Source organism: Pleurodeles waltl, chromosome 11, assembly GCF_031143425.1.
Source record: "Pleurodeles waltl isolate 20211129_DDA chromosome 11, aPleWal1.hap1.20221129, whole genome shotgun sequence".
In the NCBI taxonomy this organism is placed as follows: Eukaryota; Metazoa; Chordata; class Amphibia; order Caudata; family Salamandridae; genus Pleurodeles; species Pleurodeles waltl.
The window spans coordinates 98,296,023-98,321,695 of record NC_090450.1 but is presented as its reverse complement, the minus strand read 5'-3'; the positions used below and the strand labels follow the sequence as shown (position 1 = coordinate 98,321,695).

The 25,673-nt window shown below is 45.1% G+C and overlaps 1 protein-coding gene across 2 annotated transcripts in view; it reads right to left on the bottom strand.

The window, feature by feature from the left end:
• The window catches only part of LOC138265473 (transient receptor potential cation channel subfamily V member 6-like), a 298,739-nt gene that overhangs the window by 207,257 nt on the left and 65,809 nt on the right, over positions 1 to 25,673 (bottom strand). For both annotated transcript variants that reach the window (XM_069213213.1, XM_069213215.1), the window contains one exon: positions 22,753 to 22,875. In XM_069213213.1, the coding sequence (XP_069069314.1) occupies positions 22,753 to 22,875 (123 nt within the window). The remainder of the gene's footprint in view (positions 1 to 22,752; positions 22,876 to 25,673) is intronic.

Sequence of the window (25,673 nt, the reverse complement as noted above, 5' to 3'; positions counted from 1 at the left end):
TCAGGATCACCAGTGAAAAATGGTGAAAGAATAAGAGAATTGTTACATGCCATTCAGTTACCAGGGGAAGTAGCAGTGGTGAAATGCAGTGCACACTCGAAGGGACAAGACTATGTTTCCCTGGGAAATGGATATGCGGATCAAGTCGCAAGGTTTTGCGCATTGAACTGTATATTGCTCAGGGATGAATGGAATTTGATAAGCGAACCAGAACTTGAACAAAGCGAAATCTTTGCTCTAAAGGTTATAGATACAATGGACGAATTGAAATCCTTACAGAATGATGTCAGTGAGGATGAGAAACTCTCGTGGACCAAATCACAATGTGTAAAGAGACTAGATGAATTATGGGTTTCAAGTGAAGGGAAATTCGTTCTTCCAAATAGCCTTTTGACACAGATAGCTAGATTTTACCATGGACAAGCTCATCTTGGGAGGGATGCCATGATTAGGTTGTTTAAAACTGATTGGTTTAACCCCAAATTCCGTCAAGTTGCTGAAGCAGTTTGCCACCGTTGCGTCATTTGCCAACAGATGAACGCAGGGAAGGGAACCGTAGTAAATTTGAGCCACATTGGAAGAGCAGGGGGTCCATTCAGCAGGATGCAAATGGACTTCATTGAGATGCCTGTGCATGGAGGCTTGAAGTATGTGTTGGTGATTGTGTGCATTTGTAGTCACTGGATTGAAGCATACCCTACACGCAGAAATGACAGTCTCACAGTTGCAAAACTACTCTTGAGAGAGTTAATACCACGTTTCGGATTCCCGATCTCTTTAGAATCAGATAGGGGAAGTCACTTCAATAATGAAGTAATAAAATTGCTTTGTGCAGCACTGAACATTGAGCAAAAGCTGCATTGTAGCTACCGCCCTGAAGCATCAGGTCTAGTGGAGCAAATGAATGGCACATTGAAATCAAGAATGGCGAAAATATGCGCATCAACAAACTTGAAATGGCCCGACGCATTGCCTTTGGTGTTAATGTCAATGAGAAACACCCCTGACCGAAACAGTATAAGTCCTTTCAGGGTTGTCCCACCCAATATCGGGTGAGGAATGCGTCAAGAGGACAGCTGCTTCAGACTGGGGCACACTGGTCATTCAACAGCGATGTGTGTACAAGACAGTAATGCAATTTTAGACGTGACTGCTCCAGCTGCGGAGGTAGACATCCGGTTTACCAATGTTTCGGAGGAATGCATTGGGGATGGCAAGGTGCCCATGTTAAAGGCAGTGACAGGGGCAGGGGCTCCATGCAGCATGTGGCGGGTAAAGGGTCCCACTCCTATTAAATTGGAGATCCTGAGGTATTGGTTGCAGTTTTATCCAAAGGAGTCGAAGGCAAAAGTTTTGTTTTGGGGTTTCGCAGAAGGTTTTAGATTATGTTACCAGGGACCAAGAATGCACAGCGGGGCCTGAAATTTGAGGTCGGCAATTGGAGCAACCCGAAGTGGTGAGGGCTAAGTTTTGGAAGGAACTGGAGTTGGGGAGAATTGTGGGCCCCTTTGATTATTGGCCGATGCCAAATTTGACCATTTCCCCACTGGGTGTGGTACCCAAGAAACAACAGGGCGAGCTTAAGTTGACACATCATCTGTCATGGCCGGTAGGGGCATCCATTAACGGCTTCATTGCTCAAGAAGACTCCACGGTTCATTATGGGTTAATTGATGAAGCAATTTCTTTGTAAGATGCTGTGGCATTGGGCAGAAGTGGCAAAATCGGATATTCAGTCAGCTTTTAGACTCCTTCCAGTGCATCCAGATGATTTTTCTTTGTTGGGCATCCAGTTTGACAAGGCCATTTTTGTTGACAGAATGTTGCCTATGGGTTGATCAGTTTCATGTTCACTGTTTCAGATGTTTAGTTCATTTTTACAGTGGTTCTTCCAATCAAGGAGTGGTTATAAGTATGTAACTCACCATTTGGATGATTTCTTTTTAGTGGGAGCAGCTGATTCAGGTGACTGTCAGACAGCTTTGGTGGCTTTTCAAGAGGCCATGCTTGACATGGATGTTCCTTTGGCTCCAGAGAAAACAGAAGGGCCCACGACTTGTTAGAATTTTCTAGGCACTGAGCTAGATTCTATAAAAATGGAAGCGCGTTTACCTAAGGAGAAAGTGCATACACTGGCTACATTGTTAAAGGAGGCAATTCAAAGACCTAAGTTGAAGTTGAAGCAGGCGCATAGTTTGTTTGGCCATTTAAATTTTGCTTGTAGGGTTGTAAGAGTAGGCAGGGTTTTTTGCAGGAGGTTGTGTTTCGCGCTTAGAGGAGCAGTATTACCTCATCACCATGTGCAGCTAGGGCTGATTTGAGGATGTGGATTTCCTTCTTACAAGATTTCAATGGAGTGACTATAGCCCCCATTATAACCTTGGTGGTAAAAATGGCCTACCACTGCGGCAACGGCTGCCAAAAGACCGTTGCCGCAGCTACCAGCCATCTGCCATATTATGACCACAGCCGGATTTCTGTCAGAAGAATGGCAGAAATCTGGCTGTGGCCATGCCGGCGGATGGCGGTAAGGTGGCGCTTCTTCCACCAGCAGCGCCATGCAAGTAGACCACTGCCAGCCGTATTATGAAACATAATACGGCCTAGCGGTGTTCTGCTGGTGGGCGCTGCTGGCAGTAGCAGCGCCCCGTCCCGTCTCCTGCCGGAGAACCCCCCTGGACCCAGGTAAGTTGGGTCTGTGACAGGGGAGGGGGCTGGGAGGTGTTTTGAGTGTGTGTGCAGGTGTGTAAATGTATGTATGTGCGTGAATGCGGGTGTGTGTTGAGTGTTGAATGCGTGTGTGCATGTACAGACGTGTGAGTGCGTGTATGTTGTGAAATGTGAATGCGTGTCTGCGTGTATGTTTGGAAGTGTGTGCGGGTGTGTGTGTGATTGGATGTATGCATGCGTGTATGTATGTGTGAATGAGTGTATGTATGCGGGTGTGTGTGTAGGGGGACATGGATGTAGGGGAGTGGAGGAGGAAACTGGAGAGGGGGGGGGAGACCCCTATCAGTGACAGGGAAGGAATTCCCTGTCACGGATATGGCCTACGGCCATTGTTTTCCCTGTCACGGATATGGCCTACTGCCATGGTTTTCGTGGCGTTCGTAACGGCGTTCGCAATGGCGGTAGGCGGGGTCATATAATCTCCAGCCCAACTGCTGTTACCGCCATGGAGGTCGAAGTGGTACATTGGCGGGTTACAGCCACATTATCGCTGACCGCTGGGGTCGTAATGACCCCATTTGTTTGTCGAAGATGAGGATTGGTTTTGGCAAGTTCAAATTTTCTTGGATTCTTCAGGTGCACATGGTTTTGGTTTGTTCTGGGATGGACATTGGGCTGCTGAGAGTTGGGCAAATTCATGGAAAGCGTCCCGACATAGTATTGCCTTTTTTGAATTTTTTCTATTAGTAGTGGCATTGTCGATATGGGGACAGACACTAGCCAATAGAAACGTGGTTTTCAATGTGGACAATCAGGCAGTTGTGAATTTAGTGAATTCTCAGAAAGCAAAGGATGAGAAAGTATTGAAATTACTGAGGTTGTTTTTACTGAATTGTTTGAAGTTTAACATAATTTTTACGGCGAAGTATGTTCCAGATGTTAATAACAACATTGCTGATGCGCTCTCTCGTTTGCAGTGGCAGAGATTACGTGGGCTTGCACCGGGAGCAGATGAGCAGAAGACAGCAGTTCCTGGGGCATTATGTGGGATGGGAATTTGAGGATGTTGGAGCTGATTCAACAGTTCATAGCTCCATCTACACGGAATAGTTATGATCAGGCTTGGTCAGAATTTCTAAAATCAGGTGCTGTTAGGGGAATGGGGGGGTCCGACCCAACCGGAGAACAAACGACATATGGCCTCCTTTGCGAGGAAGAAATCAACGTTTCCAATGCACGCTCGCCTGTGCGGCTTTAGTTTTGATGCTATCCAGGTACTTTCTGCAAAATCATCGTTTCCATTGTTTTCTATGGAGTAAGACTCTTATTCTTTTGAAAATTCATGATTTAACTTGTGTATATTGGATTTTTGTCATTTTGGTCTTGTTTGATTTAGATAAATATGACCTATTTTTCTAAACTGGTGTGGTGTCCATTTTGTAGAATTTTCACAATATTACTGTGTTTGTTGGTACAAATACTTTACACATTGCTTCTGAGTTAAGCCTGCCTGCTCGTGCCAAGCTACAAGGAGGTGAGTGGGGGTTAACCAGGTGTGTTTCTCCTTTGTCCTGAGTAGAGTGAGGGTCCTTGCTTGGACAGGGGGAACCTGACTGCCAACCAATGACACCATTTCTAACATTGGTGACCAGCAGCAGGGATTGGACATGTATTTGTACTTGACATACAGTGATTAAGTGTACACTACTGTTTTCAGTACAGACCATTATGTAACCACATATTGTTTTTTCCTTTTTTTTCTCTGGTGTCCTCCTGTATTTTATTGTTGACACTTTGAAACTGGTTTTGGGTTGCACTTGTGAAGCCTTTGTTGAATGGAAGTCAACTTCTGGCACCGATTCATCTATACAAAGAGGGAGCTAAAAGTTTTCTGCAAGGAAAGGGGCTGGTTGTGAAGAAGTGGTCCAGAAGGGAAGATCTTGTTTCAGCCCTGTTTTGTTATGAGTTGAAATGCTGCCAGGCATCACTGTAAGACATTTCTGAGAAGGAGGACTACTCTTATGAGGAGGGCAGTGCTCCTGAAAGGGAAACCAGAGAGAGAGAAGAATGGAGTCTAGCTTGTGAGTGGAGCCTGAGAGAGCTAGAAGAAGAGCTGGAGAGGGCTGGGGCTGAGGAAGCCTTAGCCCTGGTAAAAGAAATGTTTGCAGCTCATGAGCTGAGCTGTTAAGAGCTGAAGCTGGAAGCCATGAGGGCTGTGTCCAGTTCAGATGGTGGCAGCAAAAGTGTTGCATCCAGTACTGATGAAGAAGTGCACATGCCCAGAGTCTTGGGCCCTTATTATGAACATGGCGGGATAGCCCACCGCCGACCATGCTGACTGTTGACGGAAGACCGCCAGTGGCTGCGGCAGGCATCCTGCCGTATTCTGATGCCTGGAGCCTCACCGCCATTGATGACGGTTAGGGCCACCATGTGCTATGCTGGTGGTCGGTGGTGGGGGCGGATGCTGCTCCACCCTTATCGCCACATCAGTCCAGATACCACCACGCCTATAATGATACAATCATAGGCGTGGTGGTGTATGGAGGTGCGGCAATGTCGGCAGGACAGAATCCTAGGAGCCCGTTCCCTTCCAGAGCAGCTCCACGGAACAGGTAAGTGCTGCCCGAGAGGGAAGGGGGTGTGTGTGGGTGTGTGTGTTGAGTGAGTGACTGGGGGTTGTGGCAAGGGGGATGCCTGGCATGTCACATACAGGCGACAGGAATGAGAATTCCTGTCACCTGTATGCTTTCCGCCAGGAATTAGCTGGCGGGGTATCCCGCCAGGAAATCCCTGGTGGAAAAAGGAACATTATCCCACTGCCGGTCTGGCTTCCACCACCAGGTCAAAAGTGCCTACCATCGGCTCAGCGGTCGAATCTGGCCTGGTGGTGGGTAGAAGTGAACTGGCTGCTTTGCAGCCAGTTCATTACTTTTTTCATTATATGGCGGTCTGAACCGCCATGCCATTGGCGGTAATTACCGCCACCGCTTGCGGCGCGATCAGCACTACCATGTTCATAATGAGGGCCTTGGTTTCCAACTTGAAGGAGGACGTTGACATACAGCAGGAGGTTCATGGGTATGAGGTAGCTCCAGTGGTGCGCAGGGTCTCTGAGGTGGATTGGGGAACTGGTATGGGGAGTCATATTCTTTATGGTGGGAGGGACACTCTACTGGCTCTAGGTGCGAGGGACAGGGAGAGGAGTTCCCCCCAGGTGGAGGTCCTGGTTATGGAGTGTGGAGATACCCCACAATAGTGTGGATTGACTGTCAGGTACTGTCTCACCAGTCTCAGGAGGGTGATGTGGGGTATTTTTTCTAGGCTGTGCCACTCGATTGTTGGGTGAAGGGTAGTTTAGTTGACACATGTGAGGGGCTGTGTGATGTGATTGCTGGAGAGCATATGTCCAGTCCTTGTTTTCCAGTGCCCAGCCCACACCAGGTGGAAAGTGTGTTCTCTGACCCCAGGGAACTTACACTGGAGGCAGACCTGTGAGTGAGTACTAGATGGTCTGAAGAGGCATTTGCGGGTGCTCCTGTCGGGAGTGGTCTAGGTATTTCCCAACCAAGTGAGGTGGGAAAGGATTGCAGTGCCCCAGGTAGGTCCCAGTGTAGTGGGGTGGGTGAGGGATCCCATGTCCAGTCTCAGAGGAAAGGGAATGGGGGTGAGCTGAGTTCCAGAGTGCCCGAGATCCAGTCCCAGGTCCTGGAGGGTTCCATGAGTGAATGCCAGTAGGGGAGCCTAGCCTGTACCGTGGGGGCCATCTGCTGTGGGAGACCCCATAGTGTCAGGAGAACGTGGGGAGGGGCTGTAGCCAGCGTCCCACTAGATCTGGTGTCTGGCAGTACCACTACTACTGAGGGGATGCAGAAGTCCAGATAGAGGGTGGATAGGGGGTTGCAGGCCCCGTGGAGAACCTAGAAGGTCAGGGGTTACCTCTGAGGTCAGAGCTCCCCAGTAGTGACCTTGGTGATACCATTTCTGGGATGGGGAGGAACGAGGCTCTACCAGGTGGGCAGAGGTCATGGGACCAGCACCAGCCAGACTCCCGTACAGCCCTTGGGGAAGGTTTTCCCTGGTGGGGGTAGGTGTGCTCCCCAAGAAGTCCTGGCTTGTCAGGCAGTGGTCCAGTCTGATGGTTCAGACCCTAGGCTGGAGGATCAGGTGCAGGTGGTAAACCCTGACCTGATGGGGGGGGCGGTTTGCCCAATCACACCTGTGTGACTTCTAGGGCTACTCTCCATGGTGGGGGGGAGGGTGCAGAACCCTGCGAGTAGGGGCAGGGGAGAGAGATACTCACCCCTGGCCCCAGTTCAATCCAAGGGTACAGACCCTGGGGTGAAGGGCCAGGTTCAGGGTGTCCCTACCTAACCTGGAGGGAGGGGCTACTGCTAACAATGCCCCTACCTTGTTGGATTCTGAGGGGTGGGGGTCACTCCTAGTGGGGGGGGGGGTGAAGGGCCCCAGAAGGAAGGGCAGGGGGAGGGAAACCTTGCCCCTGGCCCAACCTGAAGGTACAGACCCCAGTTTGGAAGACCAGTTGCTGGTTAAAGTCCCTGCACTGGTGGGAGAATTGTGCAGGACTGCTTCCTTAAGCACCCTGACAATTCTGGATTCTGTGGGGGGTCACTCCTAGTGGCGGGGTGCAGGACCCCAGAAGGAAAGGCAGGGGGAGGAAAGCCTTGCCCGTGGCCCTGGTTCAACCTGAAGGTATAGACCCCAGGTTGGAAGACCAGTTGCAGCTCAACATCCCTGCACTGGTGGGAGAATTGTGCAGGAATGCTTCCACAAGCAGCCTGACAATTCTGGACTCTGGGAGTGCCGTTCCTAGGGGGAGGGTACAGAGCCCCAGAGGGGAGGACCAGTGTCAGGCTGTCATCCCAGACCTGGTGGAAGGGAGAGTAGTCAAACAGTGCCAGGAACCTGGGGCTACTGCCCCACACTCTCCAAAGTCACAATGGTTAGAGAGCCTTGAAAGGCCTGGGGCATGGCTCTCACCTCCAACAGAGATCAGTGGCCACTGTGGCTTGCTGACCTGGTGGACAGAGTTGCCACTGGGGGGGAGGGGTAGGAGTCACACCCTGGGGGTGGAGTGGACCACACCCCTGTGTTGGCCATGGTGGTACTGTCTGCCCACTGGGATACATCTTTGATCAAAGTAAGGTTAGGTGTGGCACAGATGGTATCTTTGCCTGAGGAGAAGAGTTCCCCATGGGCTAGCTTAGTGGGCCCTGAGAGTACAGAGGGATCCAATTGGAGTCAGGAAGGGGTAGAACTGGACCATGACCCTGCTGTTGTGGGCCTGGGTCCCTGTTCAATTGCCTCAATCAGGGAAGTCCATCAAGGTATTGATTGGTCTCCCCTTGCTTTAGGCTGGTGGGGGTGTTGTGTTGAAAATGGCCCTTTTTGCATAGTCATCACCTAAACTTTTTGCCTCCTTCCTCCTATTTTTATTTACCAGTTTTTATTGGCATTAGGACCCTGGGCACTTTACCACTGCAAACCAGTGCTAAAGTGCATATGCTCTCTGTGCAAATTGTATTGTTGATTGATTTATCCATGATTGGCATTTTTGATTTACTAGCAAGTCTCTAGTAAAGTGCACTAGAGGTGCCCTGGGCCTGTAAATCAAATGCTACTAGTGGGCCTGCAGCACTGTTTGTGCCACCCACATTAGTAGTCCTGTAAACCTGGCTCAGACCTGCCACTGCAGTGTCTGTGTGTAGAGTTTTAAACTGCCAATTCGACTTGGCAAGTGTAAGTGTACCCACTTCTCAGGCCTAAACGTTCCCTTTTCATACATGTAAGGCACCCCTAAGGTAGGCCCTAGGTAGCCCTATGGGCAGGGTGCAGTGTATTCTAAAGGTGGGACATGTACTGATGTGTGTCACATGTTCTAATAGTGACACACTGCTAAATGTAGTCTTCACTGATGCAAGGCCTATCTCTCTCATAGGTTAACATGAGGGCAGCCTTTAAATAACTTTAAAGTACAGATTCACTGATTCCCTTTGAGAGCAGATAGAAATGTGGAGTTTGGGGTCTCTGAACTCACAATTGAAAAATATAACTTTTAGTGAAGTTGGTTTTTAGATTATTAGTTTGAAAATGCCACTTTTATAAAGTAGGCATTTTCTTGCTTAGACAATTTTGTGACTCTGCCTGTTTGTGGATTGCCTGTCTGAGTCAGTTTGACAGTTGGGCTGTTTGTGAATCCCCTCTAGACAGTGACACAAAGGGAGCTGGGGTGTAGCCTGCATATCCTGATGAGCCATCTGTGCTAGTGTGGAGGGAGGAGTGGTCACTTACCCCTGAATGGGCCGTGCCTGTCCTCTCACAATGCAGTCTCCAAGTCCTTGGTGTGTGTCTGGAGCCTGGCCTAGGCAAGGCAAGATCTTGTGGACAACAGAGACTTTCTTTTGAAGTTTGCCAACTTCAAAGGCACAAAGGGTTAAATGTAGTAGACTCAAAAACCCCATACTTTAGATTACTTTCAGCTCACTTCTGCAACCGAGGAACCTCTGCCAAGGATAAGACCTGAAGAGCTTAGGAGGAGTGCTGCCCCTGCCTGTGACTGTGCTTAGTTGGCTCTCCTGCAGTTGCTGCTTCTGCCTGTGAAAGAGGACAAAGACTGGACTTTATGGTATATTCCCGCTGGTGAAGAATCTCCAAGGGCTTGAACTGAGCTTGCCTCCTGTTTTGAAGTCTCAGGGCCATCAAAGACTTCCTCTGCTAACATCTAGACTCTCTGCTGAGACTCCTGCCCTGCCAAGTGGTGTCCTATCCAGTCATTGGGCCCCAGAAAGGTGAAGTTGGCAGACAAGAACTACAAATCCACACACAGAACACCATGCAGGGGAAATTTTCGATGCACCTTCTGCAACACGACTGATAAACAACGTGCTGCCGGCTTCACAGCTAAAACTGACGCTACACCTGCATCGTGGCTGGGAAATCGACGCATCGCGGCTGGAGAAACGACACACAACACCTGCTTGCGGCTGCTGATAATGACGCAAATCCCATGTAGCACGGTTTTCTAACACCATGCAACTGGATTTTCCACGCTATGTCCCTGGATGTCAACATCAAGCCAACTCTGCACAGATCCGAGGTGCCCCGTCTGAAAATCGATGCATTGCTCTCTTGTGAGGGAGAAAAATGACGCATTGCTGACACAACCAGAGAAGAAACAACCCACGGCCTCCCTTATGAGGAAGGAATCGACGCATAGCTGCCTTTTCGACGCACGCTTGCCCAAGAGGCTTTATTTTTGCCGCTAATCAGCAACTTTGCGCAAAGTCATAGTTTCCATTGTTTTCTATGGAGTAAGACTCCTATTCTTTTCAAAATTCATATTTTAACTTGTGTAATTTGGATTTTTTAAATTTTGGGGTTGTTTGATTTAGATAAATATTACCTATTTTTCTAAACTGGTGTGGTGTCCATTTTGTAGTGTTTCCACTATACTACTGTGTATGTTGGTACAAAGACTTTACACATTGCTTCTGAGTTAAGCCTACCTGCTTGTGCCACGCTACCAAGGAGGTGAGTGGGGGTTAACCAGTTGTGTTTCTCCTTTGCCCTGATTAGAGTGAGGGTCCTTGCTTGGACAGGGGTAACTTGACTTCCAACTAAAGACCCCATTTCTAACAGATATGCTGTATTTACAATACAGGGCTCCATGGCGCAAGGATGCGTCAGAAATTCTGACGCATCCTTTAGTGCTAAAGTGATGCAATGCTGGAGCTGGTCATAAGACTGACGCAACTCCAGCAATGCATTAGAACACAGAGGGGAGTCCCATGTTAAACGCCCTTGCTCAATCCTCATGCCTGGTTTTGAGGAGGCACAGGGATTTTGACGCAGGCAAGTAGATGTGTGACACAGTGAAAAGTTGTAAATTTCGCTGTGTCAGTTCTATGTGGCATTTAATGTGGGAATGCCTACCCTGGATACATTATACCTGATGCAGGTATAATGTGACGCAGGCCTCTACAACCAATGTATTGGGCCCAATGTGTCAGTTTGTAAATATGGAGCAGTGTGGAGCACTGATTCCGCTACTGCTGCGTGAAAAAGAATACACTGTGGCTGCGCAAATCTGCTTGTAAATATGGGCCTCAGTGCCGGGGTCCAAAGTATTTCCCTGTAGTCCAGTGCAGTTGGCACCGCCCACTGCTCCTGCCACTGCTGACAAAAGGCGTTGACAGCAGTACCTACATGCTTGTTTATTCTGGATGAATTCTGCAATCAAATAGAGGCACTTTGTGTAGAAATAAATGCCTGTGCCCAGCACAGGCAAACACTGACATGAATTAAGCACTGCATCCAGGACAGCGTTCAAACACGGCAGAAAGATAGAAGAGAGTGCAAGCATGCCGAAAAATACAAAAGGCAGACAGGGCAACTAACTGGTTCTGAGCCACTGAGGTGGATTTCAAATAAAATGTTAGAAGGTGAAATGAAGGGCACCGGGAGGCCATGAATGAGGCTAGCATTGGAGGGAGGCATTGTGATGGAAAGAGAAACAGAAATATCTATCACTGGAATGATTCTTGGTTTACAGCCCAGAGAGGGCACTGTGGGGAGATTGATTTTCAGGTTAATTATGCTTTCTTGTCCTTGTTAAGGTTATGAATAATGGGGGCCACTCCGTCACTCCAGAGACAACAACAGTCGCACACGTATGCTTTACACAGCTAACATTTAATGAGGGGAAAGCAGTAAGGAGTAAGGAAATAAAATCAGGGTAAGACAGTGTATTGAGGAAAACACGGTTAGGTATGAATGCAAGGAAATTCTTGAGCCTCAGTATTATAGGCCTCAATGCCCTTTCACTGTTAAAGGACTAGTGGCGGGAGAGATGTCCCCTTCAGGAAACACATTTACTAAATAAGCATTTGAAATGCAATAGGCCTCGCATAGTTTGAGCAAGCTAATTGTCATCTGTTGACAACAGCGCCCAATAGCAAAAACAAAAAAAAAAGAGATGAGACTGAGAAAAGACGATTTAGCAAAATAAAATAAAGATAGCTTTAAAAAATAAAACTTTCCAATTTTGTTTGTCCTGCTGGACATGTATTTGCCAGTCACAAACCTTCTGTTTTCTGGAAGTTAGGACAAAATAGTACCTTGATCACGTCTGGAGCAGCGGACGGGCACTAATTAAGTTGAAATCAATTAGTGCTTCATCCCTGCTCCACACAGAGGAATGGAAATGATGCCAGACATGCCTTGATGAATTACTAGGCTGTAAAGAAGAGTGCCACACAAACCAGAAAATGGTGAGTGACAGGCAGGCTCCAAGCCGTTTACTGAACTTAACAGTGTCTCACATGCGAGACACATGCCCAAGCGGATGCAGTCGGAGGCCCAAACCTAAAAAGGAAAGGCACAGTCCATGCTCAAGATCATTTCCTTAACAGTATTTCTCTTCCAATACAAGTAAGAAAACAGGGTTAGCAATCCAGGTAGCAAACTGCTTCAAGGTAGTAATGAAATGCTTTGTGGCAGATAATACCAGGTAGAGAAGGCTATTCAGTTCAGTTCACCTTGTGGGTACACACCTTCATGTAGCATAAATATGCACCCAAAAAGGCAAGGAGACATTCCTTAGTCAGCCATCCCACTCATAATGCAAAGTTCTGAAAAAGACGTCCTCATTGGAAGATACTTCAATGTGGTAGGGCATTATAGGCAGGATAGGTAAGCTCAGTGGGAGTGGCAGACGGGCCATATCCCTATAGAGCAGGGAGTAGTTAAAGCAAATCAGATTGATAGGCACATGGTGACATGCACACTTAGAACAATAAGGCAATAAGGACAAAGGGGGGGTGAACCTAATATCTGGCTTCTCAGGGAAAACCTTTAAAGCCAATAGAGAGAAAGTGAAGAAAGACACTACAACTTACATCCCAGAAAACTACAAAGATGATTTACATTTACATACACTTTGGGATGCTCTGAAAGCCACAGTCCATGGCACGCTGATTTCTATAAAAGCCAACAACAATAAAGAAAGGAAGGAAAATGACAGTTAGAGGATCAGATACGGGCCTGAGAGTGAGCAGGTGCATGATTTACACTCTTGGCTCTGATGGATCTTTTTAAGTTGATTGAGACGCCTAGGGAGTTATCAATAATAAAACAATTCAAATTTCACGAAGCCCATTTGGCTACACAAGAAGAACCAGAAATCGGTGATTGAAGTTAAGTAATTTTATTTCCATTCAATAGTCAGTTCAACAGATATGTACGTCATGAGAATATTAAGATACAAGATTACAGCTGGCAAGCTGAAATATCCCAATTGGTTCATTCTCAATAGATTACGATGCAAAGCAATTACAGGCACTGCAACACACAAATTGAGAACTAGAAATAGATTGTCCATAAAGAAAGTCCTGTTCTTTCTCCTAAACGTGAAATTATTCTAAAATCATCTAATCAGAGCTCTAAATTAGGAATGAGGATGGATTGAATGAAGTTTTAAGGAAATTCAGAAAAGCCAGAAGGTATCAACATAGTAAAGACTCCAGTAGAAGTCTTCCAGAACTGGAATAAGTGTTAGAATAAAGCTTCACAATTGCAAGAATAAAGGAAGCAGAGAGATCTGTACCACTCAAAGTTTAAGGGAATAAGCTCTAATTTCTAACAGTGTGAACATTAATTAAAACAAACAGAACCTTCAGCAACAATGGTATCTCTTCCCACTCCACTGGGAACCAGTCATTTCTCTTCCCCTGGATATGCATTTGTAACATCACTTGAATTTCCCATCCCACAGTACTTGGACAGTTACTGCAACCTTGAGCATCCTCCATTCCACATACGCGATGAATAGGAGTCTTTAGCTGCTCATTAGGTCCTCACATTTCTTGCCCAGATTTCTCGTCTCGGACCTTGCTACCAGCGAACTAATACATATTACACTACCCTTTTTCTCTAGCAGAGGCAACCTTGAGAACGCACCTGCAAAAGAAAAAACACACTAACCAAGCAAAATACATTTCAAAATGAAGGCCTTTTGTCAGGCTAACTTTGTTGTAAAGTTGCTTTAGCTAGTATATAAGCATATTAGTTTATTTTTTTTAGCTTAGGCCTGCGGCTTGTTCCATTTCATCTAAATACATAACATTTTATTTATTTTCTTATTTTAGTAAAGGTTTTGTTTATTGGAGATGTTTTCTTATTTTATCAGTTGTTTCTCTGTGCAGAATTCGGTTATTCTTTTCCTACATGCCATATTCACTCTGTGCTGTCTCCAAGGCTGACTATGATAATCTTATTAGTTATAGCATGTACAAAGCGTTCAGCTTGTCACCAACGTTTGTGCACAGAAAGATATGGGTTATCACGTCAGGGCAGTTTTTCAGAACATCTCATGTTTTATTATAAAACACCTCACTGTCCCCTACACGTTAGGGGGGATTTTCAGCCTGTTGTCATCATGAGCTGCATGCTGAATTTGCAGTTTCTGGTGAGTTCTGACACCTCCTCTGCCTATACAGTATATATGGGAGGGCTCTCAGTAGACCAGCAGACCTCTTCTTTAACTACAACCACAGGTATGGGGATGGGTTCCTTCCAAGGGGTCTAATGGGCAGATTAGGGCTTATACTGTAATGCTCTTCAATAGAATATTAGTAGTAGAAGTTGGGATTCTAGAGCCATTATTGTGACAGTATGGTGAGACTTTTCCTATGTTTCACTTTCCTTGCTACTGCTTTGCTTCTATTATGTTTTAGAATCCTTATAATAACAATACATGCCTTTTTATATAGAATGCAGTTGATTCAATAAAACTTTTTGAACATAGTCCTTCTTCTGTTTGTCCTTTGCCTGTATGAGATATATGTGACCGAGAGAAAGAGGTATGATTTCTACCACCATGGTTTCTCTGAGAAATCCAAGGAGTCATGTGATGGGCTGCCACAAATCACCTCCACTCTTGGGTTCTGGTGAGGTGCTGCTAGCTGGCCGGAAGTGTTAGGCCGACAGTTGACATACACGCAGGATCAGACTCAGGTCCATATTTATACTTTTTTAGAGCCGCATTGGCGCTTCTTTTTGACGCAAAAGCGGCAGAAACTTACAAAAAACTTGTATTTTGTAAGTTTGCGCCACTTTTGCGTAAAAAAATGACGCAAATGCGGTGCTAAAAAAGTATAAATATGGGCCTCAGTCCCCCCGTGCTCGGTGGTGCTGCCGCCCAAATCCAGCAGTCTTGTTACTATGACAAGAGTCTCTCCACGACAACTTTAACTAAACATTCAATGTGCCTTTCAAATGTATAATTTTACATGCACACATATAACTTTCAAAATAAATGCAAAACATGAATAAAAGTAACGTATTTTATTTCTGCAATTACAACATAAAGAGTAAATATCAACGTGACCAAATTAAATGAACATCAGTGCACACGTTTTAAAAGCTTCAATTTCCCAGTGGTTACATTTCATTAATGAGTTTAAATGTTTGAACATGTTAATATTATTTAGGGCATACAGTTAATATAATGTAAAAAAAAAAAACATATTTGTGCAATGATGACATGTGACGAATGGAGTCTAAATTGTACCAGTCCAGGCCCTAGAGGAAAACTTTAAACGAACAGATCTCGCAATATTTGGTGCAAACTTATAACTTGTAGAGTGTAGCTGAAAGCACTATACACCGATAGGGTGGAGTATGCCCCTCTTAGGGTTAAATAGAAATATTACCAAGTGGAATAAAGCAGGAAAGCTATTGGCATACAAACACAGAACCACAAATCGACAATAAAGACTAATACAGAGGCGCTTTCCACCAAAGAGACACACATCAAACTTATATTCAGAGAGTTTTATGAGAAATTATAGATGGGGACGACATACAAGAGACTAACGAACATCTTAGATCAAGTCTCCCTACCCAAGCAGACAGAACTACAGGCACTGACATTGAAAAACCCAATTGCGATTCAATAAATAATCTCCGCAATAGCACAATTAAGGTTACAGAAATGTCTAGGCCCAGGCGGATATACCTCCCTACTCTACAGAACATACTGCCAAACAGCACCAATTTTTACTCGCCTCTTTAACCATTAACCCAGCAATGCAAGAGGTAGCAATCATTGACCTACTTTAGCCAGGAAAAGTGCCTCAACTTTGAATCTTTAACAGGCCAATGTCTGTACTAAATGTGGATGCCAGATTGTTCACTAGCATCCTTGCCACTAGACTAGGAACATACATACAAAGACTAATAGACACGACTAGGTGGGTTTGACTCCTGCACATAATGGATCAAATAGAGAGATCAAAAAAGGAGGCATTACTGTTTGCAACAGAAGCAGAAAAAGCATTTGACTGCTAACCCTGGGCTACTGGAGCGCCTTCAGTTTCTAAGTGATACAACTGCATATTTGTAGGTTTATGACATGTAGGATAATTTTTATTAGAACTAGGCAGGTATTGGAGAAAAGGATAAATAAAAGTTGTTGTCGGTGACCAGGTGCAAGAGGGCCATAACTCATACAGATGTTAAGAAGTCTGTTTCATGTGAGTATTGTTTAATGGTTCAATTCTTTTTGATGACAAGGGCCTCGAAGAAGACGATGCTGCCTTTGAAAACACTTAAGCATTAAATGCTGGGTGTGATTAGTGATTGAATCCCCTTAATCGCAATCAAGAGGGCCATCAAGGATTGGGTCTTGTTAGGAGGTTTTAGATATGATGGTGAATTTAGTCTTTGTGGGATCTAGTTGTACAGTAAGTGTTCGACATCCAGTTCTGGATGTTGGTGAGGCAGGATGTTACCCCATCAATGTTCGTGCAAGAGGTGACTTTTAAACAGAGTGGAATGTGGTTCATGTTGATGTGTGTTTGCAGCACAGGGAGAACAATCCACAGGAAGAGTACTCTGACATTTAGTGGTTTGTAAGGTAGTAAAAATGGGGTTGGCATTGTTCCATAAACATGGTTTTGGCTCATAATGTATTGCTAAATATTTATGGTGTCAATCATTTTGAAAAGAGACTTCTTTCTGGTTTTGACTGAAGCAATAATCAGGAGTCCTTTGTCTCTGATATACACATTGTTGAAATGATTGATTGACAATGTTCGGAATAAAGGCTGCAATTCATCAAAGAAGGCTCTGTTTCTGATATAGAGCAATGTGGATGTTGTCTATAAATCAGAAACATACTTCTTTCTGCTACATATCTTTAAATTATATTCAGTTTTTGGAAGGTCTCTAGATGTGATTATGACTGTCACCCAGGTTTGGTAGAAACCTTCACCTATGAATTTGCACTGAAAGATATTGAGAGATATGTTTTATAGTACAAATGGTGGGGTTTAATTTCAGACTTATAACATTGAGTCAGACACTGTTCTTTGTTTTTTCATGTGTACATTTTTGCTTTTCTTCCTGATCAAGTACTTCGGATTTCTATTTGTATACAGTATTAGCATTTTTTTATTGGGTTAATTTTGAGTTACAGACATGGCCTCTTAGGGGTTGCTTGGTCATAGCAGGTGGGAGGGGCCGAATCAGTAAGTCAGCTTTATGGAAGAATGGGCCTTTAGATCTTTATTAAAGCCATGAGAGAAGAGGAGAGTCTGAGGTGAAAGGGAAGAAACTTCCAGCATCTTGGAACACAGGAACGAAGGCCTATTAGTGTGTTGTGATCCTGGTGGGAATCCTTGATGTCTGGCCTTGCTGGCATATTAAGACACTAGTCCATATTAGACCCCACCAGTTCCTAACTGAAGAAGGTAGAGATGCCCAGGATATCCCTTGCTGGAAGATGTGTAAGGAGCCATGTTGCCACCTTACCTCTTCTGTTCTTAGGAAGGATGGCACCCAGTTCAATTCAATGTAATTCTCAATCCCCCTTCTAGATGACTGGGTGTTGGTCATATTTTTTATATAGATTCATTGATATTAGCAACAGCAAAAATCACCACAGGCGGCCAAAACAAAATGAAAACTAAAGAGAAAATGTGTCCATGTGGTGCTGTTCGCCTTGATTACTCATCTCCAGGTATGCTCCAAGGGGGTGAAATATATCATGAGGACAAGCTGTTGCTGGCCCAATATTCATCCAGTCTCTCCTGACAGTAGGTCAAGTCATTCAGCCATTCACTCTCCCATGGTGCCAGGCATCCACCCAAATGTACTGCCACCCTTCTCATGGCAGTAAGCAAAATCGTGGTGATGAGTTTATGATATGCAGCCGGGGTTTCGCTCACATATCACAGCACCGTAACCACAGGCTCTCTTTGGGCGTCCCAACCTGTTATGTCCTCCACATAGTAAAAACAGAGGTCCAGAAGTGTGCCACTCAGTTGCATACCCATGCCAGGTGTGGAAAGTCAGCACCCTCTTTCACACAGTGGGAACAGCATGAATCATTTCGAAGTCCCATTTTACAAAGCCCTGACGGGGTATTTTAAATCCTGTGTAAGTACTTGATGTGTATGAGTCTCAGTCTGTGATTAGGGGAGAGTGCAGCCATCTGGGAGAAACAATATTTGCAGCATTTGTCAGTCAGTGCGTGTCCCAGATCCCATCTCCAGCATTCAATACCCCTACGGGCATCATGCTGTACTGTTTGGTGATCAATTGTTTGAGTGATGGAGAGACAAGCATGTTTCCAAAGGCAGATTGGGAGTTCTCAGGGGAATATACAATGTATCATTTTGCAGGCAGCTTTCATTCAGTAATTCAATAAAGTATTGAATGCTATATCCCTGAGCCGGGTCTGCACTTTATACTCCACAATGAAGTTACTGTTTCGATCAGTTCCTCCATTTCTTTGAGGCCCTGAAGGGCCATCTGCCTCCAAGCCAGGCCCTCTAGGGTGAGGGGTAGCATTGGATTGCTCTCCAGCTGTGTGTTCGCTCCATCAAGGAGAGAGCCATGAGCCGATCTTCAAACAGGGCCCGCTGCATGGATTCAATATACTTTTCCACCGTCATGGAGGTCAACTTGGGCAGGCCAAAGATGCGAATGTTATTGTATCTGGAACAAGCTTTCAAGTCCTCATTTTTAGCCTTCATGACCACTAGTACCTTTTCCATAGTGAGAAGTTGTTTATTGTGTGCAGAGACACCTTCTTCAGCATCAGACACATGTTGTTCGAAGTGCCCAACCTGTCATCATGCTTCTCCAGGCAGTCTTCCATGCAGATCAGCTGATTAGTGATGGTGTCTATCTTGGAATCTATTGCTCGGAGGCTGTTATCAACATCTAGCAGTAGAGTCTTGAGTCCGACTCCACAGCGACATCTGCACAGTCCTCAGCTGGCAGGGCCCTGGCCCCCCGATCAAGTCCCTGAGGCTGAGTAGTGCATTTGTTATTGAAAGAGAGTTTAGAATGCTGTTTATCAGCCTTTCCCATCTTGGTTATAGATGTTGCTTAAGGTCTGCTTCCAGCCACAGAAGGGGGGGGCACTTGGATGATCAACAGTGTAAGACGTCCCCCTCATCGCACAGAGGATGGGGGCCATGAGCAGGCCAAGATGATCCTACAAGGGCATTGCAGGGAAGGGGGGAAACGGGACATCCCCATTGCCTGGGCTCTCACATGCAGGTTAAACAGTCAAAAGGGGCCCTGGCCTCTCAGCTCCTGGTCCAGCACACCTCGCCCAGGGCATCAGGCCCCTGCCCCAGTTCTTTAGGGCAGTCTCTGTGGATCCAGTTTCCCTCTGCATCAGATCGGGGATTGGACAGCCTTGTCCCCAATGCCTCAGGAGTTCCCCATAGGCCTTCTGTAGTTTTACCTCAGGACCAAGTGTCATGGCCTAGCTCGGTGAGTGATTATCGAGGGAGAAGGTGGGAGTAAAAGCAAAGTAACCACCAGGATGCCCCAGTGCCTGTCCCTCTGCAGGGCCACCTACTCAGCAGCTCCACTGTGGCCCCTGTGTCTATGTCTTACCTCTGCCCCCGGGGGTGTGTGCAGCTCTCCTGTGCTCACAACAGAATTTGCCACTCAGCTGGCCAGGATGGGAGGATATCCCATGCCGCAGCTCCCAGCCATTCAGTTCCCAATCTGGCCACAACGAGGCCAGCCTGGCTGGTGCTCTTAGGGCCCTCCTCCAGGCAGCACAAGCCTCTCGGCCACCACCGAATCAGGCACCTCCGGCAACAGGCAGGACCCGGGAGCTCCACAGTGCAGGGCAGGCAGGGGGAGAGTGCCTAGCACTCCATTAGCAGACGGATGTAGCCAGATGTCTCACTGGACCAGCAAAGCCACTCGCAAACTGTCATCTTGCAGCCCAGCTTTCCCTGCTCCCCAGTTTGGGTCATATTTAATTGCACTAATTCTTTTCATTCCATTGTAGACACATGTCCTTGAATATACATCCATAATGTGCTTAATGCCACTTAAACATCTATGTATTTATGTATTTATTTATTCAGCTCTATATGCCACACACAGCTTATTTCCATGTATCAATATTCAAATATGTGGCTCATTCAAAACTTACCTTAAGGAAAAACCATCTATGTTAGAGAATTAGACATATGGAGAAAATCAGACTGATCAAGCTTAATCTATTTATCAAGACTACGGCCCTCATTATCACCCTGGCGGTCTTCTGACTGCCAGGACCACGGTGGTGGTTCCACTGGCAACAGGTTGGCAGTAAAGACAGCCACATTTTAAATGTGGGGAGGGTTGGCCTCTGCCAACCCGCTACATCCCCACTCATACTGCCATGGCAGTTGGACCCGCCGGGCCGGAGATGAGCATCTCTGACCTGGCAGTCCACAGAAGACCGCTGGCTGTATTTTGAGCCGGCTTTCCACCAGGGTTTCCGTGGCAGAAAACCCTGGTGGAAAGGCTAACAGTGACAGGGAATTTCTTCCCTGTCACTGGAAGACAAGGCCCGCACCCTGACCCCAGCAAGCACGGTACCCCCACCCCTCTTCCCCCCACCCCCCTCCAGGCACAGTGCCCTCCACCCCACACACCCACCCCCGTCCCCACAAAAATGCACACAGACACCCACACGCACCCTGCATACACTCATTCACTCACATGCATCCATACACGCATTCCCTGCAACACTCATACACACACTCACCTCAACATTCATACTCGCATACACACCTGCAGAGAAACACCCACTCACACATGCGCACACAAATGCATACACACACAAACACCCCTCACACATGCGCACACAACACCCCCCAAACTCCCAATCCCCTCCCTGTCAGATGCCCAACTTAACTTATCTGGCAAGGAGTTCGCCTGGCAGAGAACGGGCGCTTCCACCACCGGCAGCACCCCACCATCAGGATACCTCCAGACCATATTACTGCTCGTAATACAGCTGGTGGAGTCCTTTTGGCGGGCGGGGCCAGTGGTGGAACAGCCCGTGCACCTCCGCCTGACAGCATGACCACTGTGGATTTCCACCCAAAATGTGGCAGAAATCCAGCAGTACTCATAATATGGTGGGTGGAAGACTGCCACCACTGGCGGTCTTCTGGTGGCCGTGGCTTTGGCGGACTTTGAAAAAGACGACCAAAGTCAAAATGAGGGCCTATTATTGTTGCTGACCTATATAACAAAGGGAAACACTACTGGCTAGGGACAATATATTACATTGTCAGATGGAAGATTCAGTTCCTCACTTTAGTTTGCTTGTAGCTCTGAAATAATTTTCTCGACTTGATCAATAGAGAGACCATTGAAATCCTAATGAGAAAAATGTATTCAGTCGAAATGATCGGGGAAGGCCTGCCATGAACTGTCCATCAGCAGATCTTGATTAGGGAAAATGGTCAGGGGTAACACATATGTTGACTGTCATTCCGTGTATTACACATTGAAAATAAGGTGCAAATTCTGTCTGTGCTCAATTTATGATTCTGAGTAGGTGGATCATTTATTTCTCACTTACAATATTTCCCCATAAAAAGTTAGCCAGTTAATACTACATAATGGTTCTTTATGCAAAACACATGATTCCAAGTTTTTGGGAGTAGGAGAAATCATGTGTTATTACCCAAATAGCTCCAATTCCGACGTGCCAAACTCAGAATAGGAAGGCAAAATGTAATGAAGGAAAATATAAACCGTGGAGTATTAGTGTTTCCTCCAGCGCTTTTGCTGCATGCAAACACCATAGCCCTCCTAGTAAGGAAATTAGTCTAGGGATTTAGTTGCAATGGTTTTTGAAAGATGTTTTGATAAAAATTACAACTAAAACAATTTCCATGTTACTCTATTAAAGCTATGTAGTCGGACAACAGTTCCAGTCAGTCAATTTGCCTGGGTTAAATTTGTCAAGCTTGTCAGTCCAATATAGAAGTACCTTCATTGATCTTCTGCTTTTGTGATCTCAAGACGAACAATCCATAAGAAAATCAGCCCAGATTGGTTTCAGCCGCAGGACTGCTCCAAGCAAAGATTTTAGACTTTAAATGTGGCGAGTAGCAGAACAGAGTTGGCGCGCATCTATCAGATTAGATATCTAAACATGAATTACTTGTCTCTTGGAACAATATACAAAATCCACGAAGGCTGAGATTGCTGTATTCATAACATTTTCCTCATCCTAAGAGCACAACCTTCACAAAATTATTCTTGGTCAGATTACTGGCCAAAGGACAGAGCTCTTCTGTGCTGATGCTTGCTCAAAAAACTCGTCTCAGACATCTTTCTGGGGCCCTATCTGTCTGCAGTCCTGACAAATTTATCAGGCCTGTCTCCTAACATGAACGTTTGTTATTGAAGCCCTCGCTAATGTGATGATGAATGAAATGATGTTGTCCAAATCAATCTCCCCTCTGATGTGTGTATTTGCCTGCAGGGTCATATAGAGCATGTATGGACATGGGATGACCTCCAGGTGTCTTGCAGGCAATCATTTAAAGAAAAGATTAAGAGCATTTCTTTGCATTCCTGTGTTTCGATGATTTAGAGGCATGGCGTTAATTGGTGAACTGCATGTCTATTTCTTTAATAATATTGTAGAGGAAAGAACGGACTTAGGAATTACCCATATGTTACTGTTACCAACCTATTATACATGTTTATAATGCATTTAAAGTGGTAGATGCACATTACCTTGGTACATCTCAGACTCCATTGGCTTGTTGAGCAAGAATGGATACGCATCCAGTAATGTAACAGCAGCTTGCCTGTTGTTGTAAAGTGCTGCTACGTGCAAAACGTTTTCTCCCAATGCACCTAGGAAAGAAACATATAAGATAATAATAAAGTAAACTTTAGTGTGATGTACTAAGGAAAGTCACAGGGGCTGAAGATGTTTTGTGATGTACAACCTGGAAAGTAATTGAAACAAGTAACCAGGATAAGGTGATTTAAGGAACCCCTCATCGATGAGGTGACCCCAAGAGGTTTTTTGTTCTTACTCATTTTAGACTTTTAGGGCCAGATGTATCAAGCCTTTTTGCAATCGCAAACAGTGCGGATGCCCGTTTTCGAATGCAAAAGTGCCTTTCAGGATGTATGAAAGGCATTGGCAATGCAATTTTAAGTGATCGCTAAAATAGCGATTCCTTAAAATTGCGAGCATATTTAGAGAATCGCAAATAGCGATTCTCTAAATAAGAAATCGCAAATAAGGAATCCTTATTTGCGATTTCTAAACCACATGTAACAAGCAATTCCTTAATGCGAATTGGGCATTAAGGAATCGCTATTACCACCAAGTTGAACGTGGTGGTAACCAGGTGCAAATTTTAAAAATGCATTAAAAATGTATTTTTACAATTGACATGTAACGCACACATGCCCCTTTGGCATGTGAGCGCCTTACATGTCCTTAAAAAACTTCTTAGGGTGCAGCAGAGGGGGCCTTAGGCCCCCAGTACCCTGGGGTTTGCATTTCCCAAATTGCAAATTCCTGTTAGGAATTTGCAATTTGGGAAATTCAAAATATTTGCAAATATGGGCATAAAGGCCCATAGGTGCGAATGGGGCCGGTATCGCAATTTGTGATTCGGTAATAGTATTTGCGATTTTTAAGAAATCGATATTACTGAATCTCAAATATGATACATTGCATTTTGCGATTCAGAAATAGCGATTTCTTAAAAATCGCTATTTCCGATTCACAAATGCCTTTTTTGATACATTTGGCCCTTAGTGAGGAATGGGTCTGGTTACATACAAAGGCTAACCGTATGCATCTACGTGCCTAAATAACGTATCATCCATTTGCAAATTCCACTGATATAATTGAATGTGGGCTTGTGGTTGCTAGAACTACTGATAAAAGAGACAGAATCTTTGTAAGGACTAGGGGTTCTGGGAGAGTCAGTTAATACTGGCTGAATTCTAAGAGAATGCTGTTGGTTGGCCCTCATGTCTCATTTTCACCAATCCAATAACAGCAATTGAATAATCCAATTATAAAATTAATCTCTCGTGGCAGCCGACTCCAAGAACGGCGAAATTGTGCAGACAAGGCTTACTTTAACGACCCCATTGCTAGTTACCTTTTAAAATAAAAGAAGAGGATAACTCTGGTCCTTGCGCAAGACTTTTAAACACTACCCACACATCGCCTACGATGGAGACGCACTTTTCCATTTATTGCTCTTTCATGTAGAATTAGAGTTTTACTTTACGACTGACTTCGATGCATTATCAGGTTACCTGAAATGCAACACAATCCTCCAGATGAACACAAGGTTCATACCAACAGTGTGTTAATTTACAGTGAACATTTGGAAAATCCTTCCTTTTGTCCTGTGAGCACTTTCTGTGCTGGAATCTGCCAATGGCAGCAAGACACGTGTGCATACGGGACAAGTGTACATTGCAGTGGCTAATAAATATATTAATCTTTACCTGGCTTTTGCACCCACATTTACCAAAATGTAAAGATATATTTAACATTGGATGAAACTGCAAAGTCTGTTAGCAGTTTGGTGAAAAGGTGTTTCTAATTTGTACCTTTGTCATCATCCTAACTGCATGTCCAAATACAAATGCTTGGCTAGGAATTGCCTGAATAGTTGGTACAAATGTTCATTTTTCTAGAGACGAAATACCTTGATAGAATGTTACACATAGCCCTCCTTACAGTGAGTAGCATATATTAAATACTCCTTGTCATATGGATATTTCTCATAAATGAAGCAGGGCAGTCTGCCTGCTCAAAGATCAGCAGATGGGAATGACCCTGCTGGGAACAGTGCATTTTGCTACCGGACTCCTGAGCTCCACCCTACAAAGAGTTGTTTTGGGTCCACTCAATAATACGATTTAAATAGATGTGGTCTCAGATGATGCATTTTACAGGGATCACTGATGGAGTATCGGTAACAATACATATCGACTGGACAGAATATTGTGTTTGAAATGTCGTGGAACAAAATATTGAGAAGGTAAATGCAAAGAGGCAAGTATAGATTTACTAGTCTTAGCTCCACATCTACGTACCTTGAAAATATACATATCATCAAGGTACATATATGTGACGATCTAGAAAGTAAAACTTTGCTTACCCTTAGAAACGTACCTTAGGGATATTTTTGTCTTCGATATTCTTTTTTTTAAATATCTTTATTAAATGTTAAAAAAAGTAAAATAATAAAACGAAAACAAATTGGATCATGCATAGGGCCAATTTTGAAAGTTATATCTTTAAAGCATGGAACATGCAAAACCCATGGTCTCAAAAGAAATGAAACTTCTATACAAGTAAAGAGGAATTCCTCACAAGAACTGCCCCAACAATGACCACACCACAGTACATCCAATGTCAACATAGCAAATAGAGCGCTACCGAGCATTCAACTCCAGGGACAGCTCTAACTGGACAACTCTGACACGTCGGCGGGACCCCTTGATCCCAGATGTTTACACTCATTCTTCACAAGCCCCAAGTCATAATATCGTCTCCAGGGACCCCATATTTTTTTGATTTGCGGGGACATCCCCTGTGCTTTTTATGTGATTCTCTCTGCTGTCATGTACATATCCATACCTGCTTCCATTCACACAATGTGGGGACC